Source organism: Aptenodytes forsteri, unplaced genomic scaffold, assembly GCF_000699145.1.
Source record: "Aptenodytes forsteri isolate BGI_AS27 unplaced genomic scaffold, ASM69914v1 Scaffold255, whole genome shotgun sequence".
Classification (NCBI taxonomy): domain Eukaryota; kingdom Metazoa; phylum Chordata; class Aves; order Sphenisciformes; family Spheniscidae; genus Aptenodytes; species Aptenodytes forsteri.
This window is the reverse complement of record NW_008794888.1, coordinates 6917408-6929640: the sequence shown is the minus strand read 5'-3', so window position 1 is coordinate 6929640 and position 12233 is coordinate 6917408. Positions and strand designations below refer to the sequence as shown.

At 41.1% G+C, this 12233-nt stretch overlaps 1 protein-coding gene across 1 annotated transcript in view; it reads left to right on the top strand.

Moving 5' to 3' along the window:
- The window catches only part of CNTNAP5 (contactin associated protein like 5), a 239298-nt gene that overhangs the window by 213170 nt on the left and 13895 nt on the right, over window positions 1–12233 (top strand). The window contains exons 20-21 of the mRNA XM_009275042.1: window positions 6098–6228; window positions 7561–7645. Of these exons, the coding sequence (XP_009273317.1) occupies window positions 6098–6228; window positions 7561–7645 (216 nt within the window). The remainder of the gene's footprint in view (window positions 1–6097; window positions 6229–7560; window positions 7646–12233) is intronic.

The following is a 12233-nucleotide window of genomic DNA, read 5'->3' as shown; positions in this document are numbered from 1 at the left end:
TAGAGCATGGGAAGCTGAAAAGTCCTTGACTAGTGTAAACACTACCTAGCAACAACTAAAACATCGGTGTGTAATCAACATTGTTCTCACCCTAAATCCAAAACACAGCACTGTACCAGCTACTAGGAAGGAAATTAACTCTATCCCTGCCGAAACCAGGACACTGAATAATCATATCCACAAACATGTTCAACAGTTTCGCCTCTTTGGTTTTTTTCCATGCAAAACAAATAGCAAGAGTCACCTCCTAAAAATGTGCAAGTACTTTCTTAGTTAAACACCACTGGATGCTGAAGAGATGGGCCCTGTTCTTTTGAATCACCAGCGGCACTTCCACTGAAGACTAAATTTACTGAGTAAATATCCCTGGGGACAAGCTGCTAATTAAGGAGCAGGTTTCTCAGGCAGCTTCTCCTAACGGAGAAAATGGTGGTTCATTTTTAAATATCTACGCTATGAAGAGGGACACTGTCACACTGAAGCTGTGCAAGTTGCCAGAGAGATATTTTGTGGTAGAGACAACTGAAAACTGTCATGCACTGTTCTGCAATCAGGAGTGAACAAACATTTCCACCTTACGAGCTGCAAAAGGCTGTCTGGGCTAAATATTTCAATATTATTTTTTTTCATAATAGCAGCATCAATAGCCTCACTGATATATTCCACCCCTTGTTTAATTGGTGCCTTCCTTAATTATGTTCTCTTTTAGCTATAGCTCAGGTGAGTGCTGAGCGTGAATGCTGAGGGTGGATGCGGTGGTGCAGTTAACATCTTACAGTCTGGTGAGGGTGACTGCCGGTTTGAGACAGCTGTAAGAGGTTCTGTTGATCTTAAACTCCTTTGTTTCTGGGTGCCTCTGAGGCAATGGGACATGCAGGGGTAGTCCAAGGCCCTTTTCCTAATGCAGTCTTTCGTTATTTTATCATACACATTTCTCCCAAATCAGAGTTGTCAGCTGTCCTGATTTACATGATTTTTCCTGATGTTATGTGATCGTGATAAAGTTGTACATTTTATGTGTGCCACCCACATGTGCTCCCTGAACTAACCTCAGCTTCTCTGAACGGTGCAAGATGTCTTGCCAGCTGCTCCAGCCAGTTTAAGTCATTAAAAAGTGCTATTGAAGTTGGCGGAGATGTTGGGTTCAATCTGGGCTCATTTAAAACCAGTTTCTGTAAATGAAGGTCCTGCAGAAAAGTCTCAGACTCCAAAGGCGTGTCATTCCTTTCCTTGCTGTTTGGTTCTTCAAGACTAAATGACACAAGACCTGTGGTCCTGGTGACATGTGTGACAAGAGCCTTGCTTATGAATGATGGATTTATAGACCAAATTCCTGGTATCCGTTTTTTTGTTTTCTGCAGAGCTGCTTTAACCTTTTTGCCAAATACCTAGCACTGGGTGAGATCTTTCAAGCCAGGAAGTCTTTTCCTGAGCTAGAACACTTTTTGTAACATTTTCCCATGCTCCCTTTTCCAGCTGATGATTTAAAAATTACTATTTGATTTTCAACACATGCTTTGGCAATCCAGAATGAATGTAAAGTTAGTGGGCATAGGCCACAAAGCCACCAGATGTTTCTGACATTCCACTGAGGCACTGCTGTAGACAGAGGCAAAAGAAAGACAACTCTCCAGTTGACATGTTCAATCAGAAAAGGTTTTGGACATAGAATATGTAACATCACGGCCAAGGTATTTCTTCACACTGTGCAGTTTGGGAATATTTTTTTCTTCTTCAGGCTGAACGCTTTGAAATCTCTAACCAGTTTAATGTCCTTATTACCACTAGACTTAAGAGCTGCTACTACATCTTTCTTGTCCTCAGCAAAAAGATAGAAGCAGTTTGAAGGCACCATGCTATTCCCGTAGCTGCCTGGAGGTTGGTTATGCTGACACTGATCATTAGTGTACTGCTAGCAAGTACTAACCCTGGCCTCCATCACCACTGAAAGAGTGTCCTGGGAGTGTTTGTTTCAGAAAAGTCATCCCGTAATCACCAGCATGGGATGGCATAAATACTGCCCTTTGGTCTCTATTTCCCAGAACTTCCCTCTGCACAAGGGGACCCCCAGGAATCCTGTTAAAATGGCTCTGTGGCTGTTTGATATCAGCAGAGAGATGTCATTCAGCCCTACAGTCGTGGATTATACTACTGCAGATTACAGATTGAAGATCACAGTGATGTGTAGCAAGCCAGCTTTGATACTGGTAGTGGTCTCATCACAGTAACATGGCAGCCCACGTGGACTCATTTCCTCCAGAAGTGGCGAAAAGAGGCCATGCTGTGCTCTGTAACACTGTGGCTAAACTATGCCTGCTCCCCTCTTGGGCTGTTCTGGAGCTAGCACAGCATATCTCCATGCTGATCTGCAGTCTGCACAATTTGAAGCTGAAAGGGATGACTGTAATAATCAAGTGTGAATCTACTCTCACCTAACACTGCTGGGGTAATATGCCCAGTAAAATTTTCCAGCCCAAGGCCAAAAACATGATACCTCTCTGTTTCCTTCCCTCCCTCTTTTATGGACTTAATAGAAATTGCCTCCAGCAATTCCATATACATTAGAGAAGGAAGAAAACACAACAGGCAGTGCATTGCTTGAGCATTATGGCACTCCAGGTGTGCATGCTCAGACACAGGGAGCTGAAAAGAGGATGACAGGCATGACTGCAACAAGACTGCCAGAAATTACACTGCTCATGATTAGTGTGAATCCCTATTGTGAGGCAAAAATGATGCAAAATAGAGAATAGGGAGAACAGAGCTGGTTTATGCACAGATTTTTATTTGCAGTTAGTGACACTGGGCTGATGTGATGGAGAAAGTCAGTGGACCAGATAATCAAAATTCAGAGGACAAAAAAAAATTCTTAATAATAATCCTAATTAATAATCCATTTATTTTGCCTGTCAGGTAGAAAAATGGCAATGTAATCTGCCAGACAAATTATTCTGTACTCTGAAAACAGAAGTAGTTTCGGTACTGAATGCAAGCCAAAATCAGCTGTCAGCTACGCTGCTGTAAATTCCAAAACACCTCTGGAGATGAGCCCATGCACTTCTGGTTTATATTAATGCAAATTTGACCCCAGGCAAAATACCAATTTAAATTCAATGGTTTTGAAGACCAGCCATCCAAAAAAAGTTGCCATTGGAATTCAAAGCAATTTGATAAAATAAGATGCTATTCACTGATCACTTTAAATGATTAAGGTAAAATTGTACCACTATAGAAAGTAAGATCTGTTTTTAATGAATGTCAAGAACGTCCTCCATTGTCTCCCAACAAATCGAACAGATGGCTTGTGGTTTAAAATCAGTGCTTCTCTGATGAAGTCAATGCGTAAACCCCTGTTTGCAGCAGCTGAGAGCCTAGATAGATTGTATACCTTGCTGTCTCTCTTTGAACACAAATGTGCTGTTTGCTATGTTGATCACCTGGATATACTAGTATCATTTATATTTTATATACTGGTGTGTTCATAGCATTGGAAAAGAGCAGAGAAGTCTTTTCACATTTACAAACTAAGCAGCTAGTAGAAGGTCACCGACCAAATCTAGGCCCTGTTCCATTTTTTGCATTACGCCCCTTTCAAAGGCTCCAGGTAAGAGGCAGCCTATGAAGTACTTCTGCTGGGACATGATTTTTAGTTTGGACCAATCCGTTGCACTGTCACATGTTAGTTTCGGCTTATTCTGTGTGGTCATCTCAGCTGTGGTGTGCAGGGTCAGGCAACCTTTCCATTTTTTATCGACTCTCCCACTGCCCGAACAAGCAAGTCGGAAGAAGGTCCCTTAACTTCCCCCTTGCACTTGGGCTTCTTTTCTCATGTCTTTCTAGAGTAAAGTGATTGTAAGATGTTTACACTGTTAGTCCCTGTTGACGCATCTTTCATTTAGTACCAGAAAATGGGATTGTGATTTAAGTTTGGACCTTTAAGTGTGACATTAATGGTGATAGACAGTAGCTCCCTGTCCTGGCTATGCAATGAGAGGATGGGAGCTTTGCAGTATGATTCGTGGCAGCTGAATCAGGACCTGTAATATCACACTGAATAATTTAGTAGTTGTTACTGACCTTGACCTCTTCACAAATTCCCTTCTAACATCTATGACTATGTGTGAGAAAGTAAATGCCTTTTATCTCCTTTTTTTTTTTATTTTCACTGTAAAAGCTCACCTGATCCAGCAGCCCTCTCAATCAGCTAAAAAGCCTTCATCCTAGTAGTTCATTCTCATTTTCCCTCTTGTTTTCGGAAGCTTTGTTTCTATCCTCCAAAGCTCAGAGAGTGACAATGCCCATCTGGGATATACTGAACGTTACAAAAAGTGCAGCTCTTAGGAGCTTGAGCAGCAAACATCCTGGTGAGGGAAGAGGAGGAGAGATGATCTTAACTGGACTCTGGGTCCAATCTGAAAGGACTGCCAACTTCACTGTGAGTTGTGTAGAGGTGGCAAAATTCCCCCTCTGCGGGAAATTTAGACATTGTTTTAAGCTCTTTTTAAAGTGGTTTTACAGCAACTTGTAGGACAACAGAGCTGACCTGTATTGAGGGAGGACTTGGAAGGCTGAAGGGAGCAGGTACGTCCGCACTATGTAGTGAAGGAGAACTGCCCCGTGTCCTCTCTCACTAACTCTAGACCTGCAAGCATTACTACGGCAGAATATAGGAGCCAAGCAGGGCTGCTCATTCACCTCATTAAACAATCAGACTGCTTCTGGGGTTCAGAGGTGCCTCTGAATAACGTTGTAGTGCACCATGCATATGCAGAAGTTCGTGCAGGTGTACCGCAGGCTTCTCTGACTTGGTGCTGCATCGTGATGCGCACACAAGCATTGCTGCTGCAAACACTGAAACCGGTCCTAGAGCAAAAACAGTGTGAACACATCCTTCAGTGACAAACAGTCAGTTGGTCCCTATCATTCAGCATAGGTAACAATTGCCTGTAGCCTTCTGCAAAATCTAGTGATACTTGGAATAGTTTGGACTTGTGATAACAGAAGCACTGAAATGGAAGGAGATAGGAGGTTTTTTGTGACGATTTTCACAACAGAGAATAAACGAAGGACCCTTTGCTCAGGGTTGTGGTGCTGTCAGCATTCATTTTCTCCTTGGAAACAGTAACAAAGTGGCCCCAGAAAAGCTTTCTAACTCTATGGTACCACTTTTGTTCCATGTATTTGGGTTGCTGATGCATAAAAAGAGCTCCAAAAGTTCAGAGAGTTTTTTTTCCTCCCTGCTACTTAATTCCCAAAAAAGTAAGCTTGAAAGGATTTTGTCAGAATAGGTTCTTTTCCTTTTAAATTATATATATGTGTGTGTATATTTATATTTTTTTCCCTGTAGTCATTTGTGGAAGGATTAAAATTAATATTGGATTCGTTGGGTTTTTGTGCATTTTGATTTGTTATGGTACTGTTATTTATCAGAAGTCACAATGCTTTTTTTGATACAAAGACTGAAAGAGATGTTTGGCATTCATTTTATATGAATTATATTTATTTATTCAAATATGTTAGAACACCAAAGTAAAAATATTTTTTCTGTATAATAATTTACAATATATCTTTTCTTGTACTGCATGTAAATTATAATGAGTCTGGGTCTTTAAATGTTTGAAATTAAGTTATAATTCTCACAGTTGTCACTGTCTTCTGCATTGTCTGTTACATCTTGATGAAAAGGACTAGTAAAATCCATGAATATTAGTTTAATAGAACAGTGCAAGACCTGCATGCCCTCTGGTGGAAGCGATCCTTAACAGACTAGGGTAGATCAGCTTTCGTGGCAGTGCTAAATGTCTGACCTGCAGACAGACACGGTCTCCTTTGATATACTTAGTTACTCAATTAAGTTATGTTTCTCCATAGCAGAGTTTGTTAGCTAGTAGGAAGGAAAACTTCCAGTGCATTATTTTTTTCACACTTTTCATTACAGTTTGAACTCTTTCATTTCTCTTCAACTTCTTTCTTGACTTTTTAACCTTGTTACTCCACTGTAATAAAAAGAAAATGAGTTATATGTTGTGTAAAGGTATTGAACAGTATCTCATTATTGACACAGGTTTTATATGTAGAATTTTGCTCTGCTTTTAAGGAAGTTTACAGGTCCGATACAAGCTGAGTAAGGATGGGCTCCTCATTTTCACCATTGACTCTGGAAATTTTGCCAACCGAGAGCTGCACCATGTGAAGATTAACAGAGAAGGCAGAGAGCTCGTCATTCAGGTATGCCATGGCTTATGTTGAGTGTTAAACAATACTTCATACCACAAACAGACCCACTGATTTCATGCCTGATGGCCAGCAGGAGGCAAAGGTTTCACACTGATCTGGTGCAACCAAAGCTGGTGCAGCAGCAGAACAGCCCTGTAGGTTAGACCAAAGCTCTATCCAGACCCTACTTCAAAGAGTGCCCAACCATGGTGTTTTCCGTTGAGTGATCCTTCCCTTGTCTCTGACAATCTGTGAATTAGGAAACACCTTTGGCCAGAAGTTCATCTGGACCATTGGAGTGGTTCTGGGGCTTAGGGATGTCTGTGTGACCTGTAGTCCGAGAGGAAGCATACAGTATGGATCATTAAAAAGCTGCCAAAGGGAGAAAAACAGCTGAGGAATGAGCACCTGTGAATGTAATTTCGTTTAGGATATGTGCCCCAAGGGAGAATGTGACCCCAGCTGCCTTATCCTCTCACAGAAAAGGAAAAACTGAGGGAACGCAGGATGCAGCCACCATGTGCATGACAGTGCCCTGTTGCTTTGCTAGAAGCAAGCCATGCTGAATGTGACAACCTTATGAGAGACGAGAACCCTCCTCTGCCTTGTTTCCCTGCATCGCCTGTTTTTCCAAGGCAGGGAGAAGACGACCATCTTACTGCTCCTTCTGCTTTCCTTCTGAGGCTAATTATAGTAGTTCATATTACAAAACAAATTGTCTAGATCTGGGCAGCAGTCATTTAACAGGGAAAGGTGGCAGAATCTACAGAGAAGCCATGTGTTAAGGAATAGAATGAGAAGGAGACAGAAACACAGGGAGCGCCACAGGTTTTTTCCTCTACAGTTTCCATGTCTGGGTGGTAAAATGATAACACAGTTAGCATGCAACTGGGGTGGGTAGGCCTGATTATCTAGGAAGGAGGCTTATGCTAAAAGCCAGGGTTTTCCTCAAGTACCAGTCTTCTGTTGTCTGCTGCACTGTGGTTTTCTTCTACACGCAACTAATTCTTCACAATACATTTCTAGAGAGGCCTCCTTTGAATGTATTCTGAAGTGACTAGACATGGATTGTGGGAAGCAGGGGGATTTCAGTGTCAAACATTTTAAGCTCTTCTGCAGGGGAGGTTTCTTCAAAGCCCTTTATATGACTATTCTGGTGTACCTTTCAGCTTCTCATGCTAAAATCAAAGCACATTCACTTTGCTATCTTTAGAAACTGAATCACGCTTGGGGGCAGAATTAACTGATTTGCAGCTGAGAGCGTTCCCAGAAGTTTGCAGTACAGAGAGATCTAGGGGTGTCTACATGCTGTTGTAATGAACTAATTTTATTGACCTCTTCCAGGTTGATCAAGTTCTCAAACTCAAACACAACTTTTCTGAGATTGATTTTAAGGCCATAAAATCACTCACCTTGGGCAAGGTCACAGGTAGGTTCTACTAAAAATATTCCTTATTCATCAGTTGTTATAGTGCAGGAGTTAACCTGTGCCGTGTGTTGGGTTTTTAATAGGATTGGGGTTATGTTTGGCTGGTTTAGCTGTAAGAATTGGCCTGAGTATTCCAGTACTCCTATTTGTATATCTCATCAATGCAAAAATTCAACAGCTTTACTTGTTTGTGCTGATAGCAATATTAACTTCTCCCATTGCTCCCTCCAGTACAGTGATTCATACTGCCCGTGTGGCTGCACGGGGTGGCATCTTAGCCTAATGACATCTTTTTGCTGGCTACAGCTTGCTCCTCTCAAGCCATCTCTGTTTCCTAACGATAAGAACAGCAGCACTGTGAGCCTTCATCCTCTCTACTCTTTTTTCACTCCCAGTCCTTTTCCATTTGAATTCCGCAAGGAATATTTATATTACATATAGCACTGAGCCCACAATCCTGCATGCTCTGTGCGTGGACCTTCTTGGTTTTTACCCCTCCACACTACAAAGCCATTACAAGACCAGGAAAACTCTGCCTGAAATTTGGAAAGTAGAACTCCTCTATTTTATTGTCAAGTATGTTGTATTACTTTTATATAAGAGTCTTATTCATTCCAGGTAAGATTCTAAATGCTTCCTTGGTTATAGACATTTTTGTCCTTTATTAGAATTGGACCTTGATATCAAGCCTGACATCTGTTTTACTATTACAATTTTATATGTTTTATTAATAGCACCCAAGGCCTGCGGGACTGGTAGCTAAACAGAAACTATAGACATCCTCTAGTGTCTACTTGTGCAATATAATAGTATGTAATGACATTAGTGCATTCTGCATCACGTTTTACTAAGTAGATTAAGGGAAGGAACTGATTTTTCCCTTAATTACATTTAATGTTCATTCAGAATGCAGCAATCTTCCAAGCCTTTGTGGACGGGTTTGAGGACCTGACACTTTTCAGCCCAAGTCTGAGCTAAGCTAAAAATCTCATTTTGTCAACAGTCAGCTGTAGTGCTGAAAATCTAAAAGAACATTGCTTATCATGACCTCTACCTAAAGCTCCAGCTATAGATACCAAATCAATAAAGCAAGGCTTTTCTAACCAGCAAGATGGAACATAGCACAAAGACCTTCAGACATGTAGCCAGCAAGCTGACAAGGTGCAGCTCAGCATCATGGAGATAAACTAGATTTAGTCACAAAAATATGATTAACTTTACAAGTACAAGGTTGTTGCAAAGCCAAAAAGCCCAAATGTATCTCCAGAGGTCTGGCATTCAGTTCCACTGAACACCACAGACTTGTCTCCAGACAGCTTTTAATGGATATATCCTTCTGTTCTTTCTCTCTTGCCCCGAAGTTTATTGGGATTTTGTTTTAGTAATAGTAATAATAATAGCAGTAGTTCATATTCTATAATGACACTAAAGCCATAAACTTGGCCATCCAGATGGTGGGAGATCTTATTGCTGTACCAGGAATCACACAATGCATTCCAGCAAGTAACTTTAATTCCAGCCTAATCCTAATTCTGGTTTCTTCTTCATATGTTAAGTGAATTTCCACAAACTCTTTCTTCTATGTCAGGATTTCATTTTCCAGGTTTTATCCCACAGCTGTAGCTGCGCTGAGTAGAGTCCTTGTGCCCTCACAGAATAACAAATCCCCCTGAGTCTTCTCCTCTCCAGGATGAACAGTCCCAGCTCTGTCAAGCTTCTCCTCATATGAAAGATGCTCCAGTCCCTTAATCATCTTTGCAGCCCTTCACTGGACTCACCCCAGTAAGTCCATGTCTTTCTTCCACTGGGGAGCCCAGAACTGGACCCAGCACTCCAGTAGTGTTACACTCATGCAGAGTATGGGGGAAAGATTACTTTCTTCTGTCTGCTGGCAATGCTCTTCCCAAGGCAACCCTGGCTGCCAGGATGTTGTTGGCTGCCTTTGCTACAAGGGCACATTTCTGGCTCATGGTCAGCTTGTTGTCTGCCAGGACCCCCATGTCTTTCTCTGCAAAGCTGCTTTCCAGCTGGTCAGCTGCAACCAGTGTTGGTGGATGGGGTTATTCCTAGCCCAAGTGCAGATCTTTGCATTTCCTTTGTTAAACTTAATGAGGTTCCTGTTTTCCCATTTCTCCAGCTTGTCAATGTCCCTCTGAATGGTGGCACAACCATCTGGTCTACCAACTGCTCTTCCCAATTTTGTATCATCTTCAAACTTACTCAGGTTGCACATTGTCCCATGCTGGCAAAAAAAACCCCAAACCAAAAATCCCTACTGCTACAATGTCAAGAGTATTGCCTTGTTGTATCAAGAGGAGAGCTGGACCTTGTCATTTTAGGAATGTAGAACTTACATAAATATGTCCATTCATCATTTATACTATTATATAGGTAAAATGTTGACTATAGCTTCTTTTAATGATGGCTCACCAGAAGGTGAGTACTGGTGACCTAAACCAATATCCTTCAAGTTCTTCCTTGTCATTGTTCATCCCCTCAGCAAAGCATAAACTTCCAGAGGCATGTGATGCTTCGAAGTAGACCTAGACTTCATGTAGTGTTTGTTTCGGATGCCACTGAGATTTAGGTACCTAAAGGCATTCATTAGGAACATTTAAGTGTCCACTGAAATAGAACCATATAAAAAAACTCTGTTCTATGTGTTCTACATATCCATGCTATACTCTTCTGAAAATTTGTCTCTCCTCTTCTTTCCTGTCACACCACTGCTCTTATGCCTGCTCTAACAGCCTGATCCTGGCTGCTTAACCAGATGATTGTACCACCTTCTTTCTTGACTCCACCATCCATTTCCCACTGGCTGAGAAATCTCAAAGCGAGCTTCCAGCAGGATGTCATAAAAGTTTGAAGCCTCTTCCTCACCAGATTTTCTTATGATAACCATTTTAGAACAGCTGGAACTTTTGAAAAGTGCACTTTTATACAATGACCAGTTTTTAAATAATAGTGCTTCCCCACCTCCTACCCCCCCCAGCCCCATTACAATTCCTTTAGTCAAAAGCTACTTAAATTCTGATATTTTTTTATGCTTTTCAAATCTGCTATATTTTCCAATGTCTGCCCTACACCCAGCTCTGAATTCCAGGAAAAAAAAACTCCATTTAAGGCAGAGGAGGCTCACCTGGAATTCAAAACATAGGGACACTCACTCTGCCACAGACTGTTTGAATGACCTTGGGCAAGCCATTTATGTGCAGATACAAAGGTAAGCAGGCATTTTATTCCCACTAGAACCAGTCTGAGCTTTACTATCTCTGTTCTCTATCAGTAAAGCATGGAAAATAGAACATCCCTACATCAGAGGGGTGCTAGGAGGATAAAAGCATTAAAGGCTGTGAGCTGTTCAGATCCACAGTAATGGGGCCATATAGCTGCCTTAGAAAGATCAATCTAAATATAAGTGTGGCTTTGAAGACACGGGAGTAAAAAGAAGCAGCATTCAAGTAGCCAACAGATGTTTGTTGAATGCATCCTCACAGTATCCAACAGCAGTAGAAAAATATTATTATCCTGTAGTTTGTTGTCATTTTTACTTAGCAAATATAGAGGCAAGACACAAAAGGACCTATCCAAAGCTCATCAGTATCAATGGGACTTTTTCCATGGACTTTAGTGAGTACTGGATTCAGGCCCCAAGTGGGTCATACAGTTTATGGCAAAGCCTCAGTGAAATCTTAACTAGAGTCCCAGTTCATTTACTTTAAGTACTCCTTGCAGAGATCATACTGCTGTATTTAACCACATGAGCTCTATTGGCAATCTGACCTAACTGTGAAGCTGGCTCCGCTTTGAACAAGGGATTGAACTGCATGACCTTCAGAGGTGTCTTTCAACTTAAATTATTCTGTAATTCTCTGATCTCAGAGACACATTTGCATATGTTTAGGTCTTGCCTAGAAAAAAGCTGCTATCCCAATGGAAAATATCATTTATTTGTTTTGGGGTTGATCTTAATGAATCTTTGAAAACTTCTTACTGTGCCCCAACATGTCTAAATCTTGCACCATTATAGTCCCTGGAAAAATAATCACTGATGCAGAGAAGTGAATCCCATTGTCTGCATATTTGCTTCTGAGCAATTTAATATACTAGCTGTGTAGTGATACCAGAGTAAAAGGGTAGCATTGAAAGGGGTTCAAGAGTATTCTCAAGAAAAAGGTTGCAAAGATTTCTTTAGCACCTGTTAATATTGACCTAATTTACTTGTGTCTTCAAAGTGATGAATTAGCAGACCTTCCCACACTGGCAATGTAAAGAACTGTGTAGTCTAGCACATGATCATGATATCTTTTATCTCGAAAAGCCTGAGCTAAAACACACTCAAGTTGTAGGAGTCTTTCCACTGAATCATTCAGCTTTGATATAAAGTGTACGTAGAAGAAAGTTTATCTGGAAAGTAATTTTATTAAAATCATTATGTAGATGCAGTACAATTCTTATGATTTCTACAATAGCTTTTGTTATTAAAAGTTCACAAGAAGAAAATGGAATCTATACACTGAAGAGATCACAGAGTGTTGTGGTTTAACCTCAGTCAGCAACTGAGTACCACAGAGCCGTTTGCTCA